The sequence below is a fragment of the Rhinatrema bivittatum genome, chromosome 2, assembly GCF_901001135.1.
Source record: "Rhinatrema bivittatum chromosome 2, aRhiBiv1.1, whole genome shotgun sequence".
Classification (NCBI taxonomy): Eukaryota; Metazoa; Chordata; class Amphibia; order Gymnophiona; family Rhinatrematidae; genus Rhinatrema; species Rhinatrema bivittatum.
This window is the reverse complement of record NC_042616.1, coordinates 767,492,549-767,497,434: the sequence shown is the minus strand read 5'-3', so window position 1 is coordinate 767,497,434 and position 4,886 is coordinate 767,492,549. Positions and strand designations below refer to the sequence as shown.

The window sequence follows — 4,886 nt, the reverse complement described above, 5'->3', positions numbered from 1 at the left end:
GCAAGTACCTAACTTCTCCCCCATGCCGAAGGCTTCAGCATGCCAAGAAGCAGCCACTCGTACGCAGTAGGACTGTTTCTCTACTACAAATAACCTGACAATTGATCCTAAGGACAAACTGAGCCTTTATATACTCTTCCTGCAGCATGGTGCGACTACCACCATCGCCGCTGTGGCGGAGAGAGAGACTGAAAAAAAAAAAAAAAAAAAAAGTGGTACTGTCTCTTTAAATGCCGGGAGCTGCGTGCCGACTGGGGAGGGCGCCCGCAGCCACAATCCGGAGCCGTCCTCTCTCTCTCTCAGCTCTGCCGTAGCGAGCCTTCGCGCCGGGGAACGAGGCATGGCCCCGCTTCCCTCCTAACCCGGCCGAGCCTTTCGGGAAGTGAGGAGCCCGCGTGGCGGGCAGTGCCTCGTGCAGCCGGGTAAGAGCGCCCGCGCGGGCTCAGGTGCAGCGCACACCTGGGCGGAACGTGCCAACTTCTCCCTCTCTGTCCGCAGCTGGGGGGGGAGGGAGGAGTGAAGCCCTTCAACTTTCTCTGAGCTGTTTTTAGCGCGCGCGGGCTTCTGTCTTTTGGGTGAAAAAGCGGACGTTATTTATTTAAAAGCCGGGGGGCTGCCAACGGAGAGGCGCTGGGTTTCGCTGCACCAGTGCCCGCCCCATGGCTCTGGCGGAGAGAGAGAGAGAGAGTCGTGCCCAAGCTCCCGAGTCCCAGGGCAGCAGCTCTTGCAATGCGCCTAGCGTCTGTCCCTCCTCCCCCCGGTGTCTAACAGGTGGAAAAGCTGCACTTTTATTTATTTTATTTTTTTCTTTCAGTGTTAAACTCTCTTCTTTCTCTCTCTCTCTTTCCTTCCTCGCTGGCTCGCAGTGGGATGGGGAACCAGGTGGAGAAACTGACCCACCTAAGTTACAAGGAAGTGCCCACCGCGGACCCCACGGGGCTGGATAAAGACGACGGCCCCAGGATCGGGGTCTCGTACATCTTCTCGGCCGACGACGACGAGCTGGAGGACACGGGCTGCGAGGCGGGCCGGAAGGGAGCGGAGGAGCAGCAGCAGCAGCAGCACTACGATCCCGGCAACGAGGTGGAGTGCTCGGTCTACTACCGGGACGAGTGCATCTACCAGAAGAGCCCCGGGCCGGGCGGCGCGCTCGCCACCTACTCGCCGGAGAACTTGCTGAACCGCTGCAAGGCGGGGGACCTGGTGGAGTTCGTGGCCCAGGGGCAGTACCCGCACTGGGCCGTCTACGTGGGCGACTTCCAGGTCGTGCACTTGCACCGCCTGGAGGTCAGGAACAGTTTCTTGACGGACGCCAGCCAGGGCAGGAGGGGCAGGATTGTGAACGAGCACTATCGGTACAAGCCCCTGGGCCCCGAGATGGTGGTGCAGAACGCCATGGAGCAGGTGGGGGCCAAGGAGCAGGAGCTGAGCTGGAGGAACTCCGAGTGCTTTGCAGCCTGGTGCCGGTACGGGAAGCGGGAGTTTAAGATCGGAGGGGAGATCCGGATAGGCAAGCAGCCGTATCGGCTGAAAATCCAGCTGTCCGAGAAAAAGGCGCACACGCTGGAGTTTCAGAGCCTGGAGGATTTGATTATGGAGAAAAGGCGGAACGATCAGACTGGGAGAGCGGCTGTGATCCAGGAGCTCGCTAGTCATCTGCATGCCGAGGGGGAAGCCAGGACCGATCACAATGCTAACTGATGGATTAAAACTGAAGGCTGCGAAATTGAGCTGTTATAAGCCCTTTGGGCCGCTTCAGTGCAGTTTTATTCAAATCACATGTGAAAGGAAAGCTGATTAGTTTTGCTTAGAGTTTAACTCCTCCAGTGCTGCTGGTTTCTTCCGAAATCCTTGTGGTTTGATGCGGAATCTTGGATTTTAAAACGAACACAGACTCTGCTTTCCTCCACCCGTCTTCTTTTTTTTTTTTTTTCCCCTCAGCTGTTTCATGGTTATGGAAAATGTGGAATCCTTAACTTCAAAAATGAAGAATGGAACTTATTTTTTTCCCCATGGACCATAGCACCACCACTTTAAAGGGTATTTTCCTTTCCTTTGTGTATAACTGTTTTTTGTTTTTTCTAGAGTGCAGCTCTTTAAAGGTTTCTAAGTATTTTCTTAAGCAATTTTAAGAGGGAGGAAATACCTCGCCAATATTTTCTACCAAAGCAACACTGTTAAGAGAAACGACCTGTTTTTGAACTGACTTGTTTTATTGGATGGAGGCAAATGTACCTTGCTGGTTTTTTCTAGCTGGCTCAGGCTGTTCTGTTTTGTATATCAAATTCCCTCTGTTAACTTACACTTTCAGAAATTGGTCAAGGTTATAATATCTGAACAGGCTGAGTTGTACTAAATGTGGTGCTCAGAAACAAAACTGAAGACTTTAAAAACCGTGCAATCCTGAGCATGCTTTTCTCTATAGCTGCCTAACCTTAACTGATAAGAGGCATAGCCGCAATCTTTCTGCAGTTTAGAGAAAAACACTGCTCCCTCTCCCCCCTAATCCTGTAAACTGAAGCTACTTCTAATGAGTAATGATGGTCACACCCACTACTTTTTTTCTGGGTAGAAAAAAATCAGAAACCAAGTAAGTTCTCAATAATTTGTGTATTTACTGGTGGTAAGAGTAGAAAGAAGTATCCTGCTGTGAGGCCGTTTCACTACAAGATTTGCATATTTGCACATGTGGTGTGTTTTGTCCAAATAAAAATGATTTGTATACTTAATTTTGGAATGCAGGGTTGAAGGCTCAGAAGGCTCATGCATTGTTTATGGTGGCTTCTTTTTTTTCCCCTCCCATATTCTGACTTCAGGGCTTTTGCACTGTGTTGAAATCTTTATTGGCAGTGCCATTCTGACAGTACTTTTATTGTTTTCAGTGATGATGCAGTGAGACATGCTGCACAAGCAAATCGTCCTTCAAATTGTGCAGTCCATTTCTGTATCTATTATCTGATCAGGTTAACTGAGACTCAGTGTGACTGGCCCAGTCACGCTGCTCTTGATATCTTTGTCTTCTCCCATTAGCTGGCCTAGTTAATTATAACAGCCAGGCTCAGTGTATGAGTCCTTTAAAGTGCAGGCTTGCAGTCGATAAGACACAGAAGCAGACAGACCTGGTTCACAAATGTAGATTTCTGTGGATGTTTTACAATTGCAGCCTGAAATTTTTGTACAAATCTATTTTGCTTCACTATTGTAAATGAATATTTTCTTACAAATATTTTTGAAAGTTAGTTCTGTTGTGAACATTTCACAGTTTAGAGTAAATTAATCTGTACCTTCTTTGGAAGACTTTGTCTATTTAATTTGCAGTGTGTGGTTGTTCACAGGCTTATCCCATCCTGCATTAGTAGTGAGTTACAATTTACATTGTGTGTGTGTGTGGGGGGTGTGTGTGTTATTTATTCTTCTCCAGAGTGCTCTGTTCATGTGTTGACCGCATGTGGCACTACATGCTGTCCAATCCAGTACCATTTAGCATCCTGGGAGGAACAGGCCTGCCATTGTGGGAATGACACCAGTGGGTGGCAGGGAGCCCAGGTCCCGACTGGCTGAAGCTTGAGCAGTGTCTCCTACTGTTGCTGCTGCTGCTGCAGCAGCAGCATGATGGGGCACGATAGAAGATGAAATAGTTTAGGCTTTTTTTTTTTTTTCACTGTAACCTACAGTAGCTGAAAAAGCTTGTCAAAAACCACAGGCTGAGATGGCCTCTGCACCTGTCCCTCCCCAATCTCCTAGCCAACTACTGCAACTTCATCCCACTGACCCTGGCAGACTGCACACCCCATAGTGGAATCTGCAGGGCCCTCACACAGATCTGCAATGGGCAGACTAGCTGGGCCTGGTAGGTTTTTATCTGCTATCATATTGTGTTGTGATTTAAACTTGATGTGCCCTGACTGAAAATAAATGCTGACGTGCACATGCATATGACAGAGCAATACCTTTCATTTAGGCTCTGATTATTGATGCTCTTTCTCAAAGACCCATGTGGGCTATAATTTTGGGGATCCAGTTTATTGTGTTGTAAAAATGCACAATTCCTAGGTTAGCAAAAATGTATGTGTAGGATAGAGCTGAATAATACTGAACTGGCCTTGGGGGGTGGGGAATAAAATCAGCAGACCATGTCTTTAGCCATTTACATGGCTTAGGGACATCAGACTAGAGGCCAAAGCAAAAGAAAATGTGTAGTAATACTTCAAATTTTGCAAAGCTAAAAGGTCCACCCAAAAGCCATGGGATTGTCTCAAAGTGCCTTCTCCCATTTTTATTTTGGCATTTATATAGTACCTTAAACCAGGGCACTGTCCAATAAATTACGTACAGATATAGGTAAATTACCTCTCTCCCCCCCCCCCCCCCCCCAAAAAAAAAGGGGGGGGAGGGGTGAGTGCAATTTTAAATCTCCCTGTGGAGGTTGCAAGTACCCAGAGGCCAAGCAAGCTAATTTTCAAAGGGAAACGCCCAGCAGGGTTTTGGGTGCAGTTGGATACATTTAACTGCTCATGCATGGGGGACAGTATTTTGAGTAAATAGGTGTTTTACCTGCCTTTTAAGAATTTGCAAAATGGCCCTCCTTAGTGGGTATCTGAGACGAGGACAGGTGGCAACTTGCCCAAGGTGAAAGAAGCAGCGTTTTGAACACTAGTCTGGCTCCTAACTCTTAGCCAGTAGACTGCACCTGCTTCTGCTTGTTGGAGCAAACTGTTCTCGAAAGCCTTCCTCGTGTGGTGCACTTGCACATAGGGGTAGATTTTCAGAGCCCTGCTCGCCTAAATCCGCCCAAAACCGGGCGGATTTAGGCGAGCAGGGCCCTGCGCGCCGGGAAGCCTATTTTACATAGGCCTCCCGGCGCGCGCAGAGCCCCGGGACTCGCG

The 4,886-nt window shown here is 48.7% G+C and overlaps 1 protein-coding gene across 1 annotated transcript; it reads left to right on the top strand.

The window, feature by feature from the left end:
* Nucleotides 1-271: 271 nt before the first annotated feature.
* On the top strand, nucleotides 272-3,934 carry LOC115085705 (protein LRATD2-like). The gene is made up of 2 exons (XM_029592020.1): nucleotides 272-422; nucleotides 867-3,934. Exon 2 carries the CDS (start codon nucleotides 871-873, stop codon nucleotides 1,699-1,701), a length of 831 nt encoding a protein of 276 aa, XP_029447880.1. The 5' UTR covers nucleotides 272-422; nucleotides 867-870; the 3' UTR covers nucleotides 1,702-3,934.
* Nucleotides 3,935-4,886: the final 952 nt, after the last annotated feature.

Excerpts from the sequence above, each read along its gene's own strand:
- LOC115085705 (XM_029592020.1), top strand. The coding sequence starts at position 871 with ATGGGGAACCAGGTGGAGAAACTGACCCACCTAAGTTACAAGGAAGTG.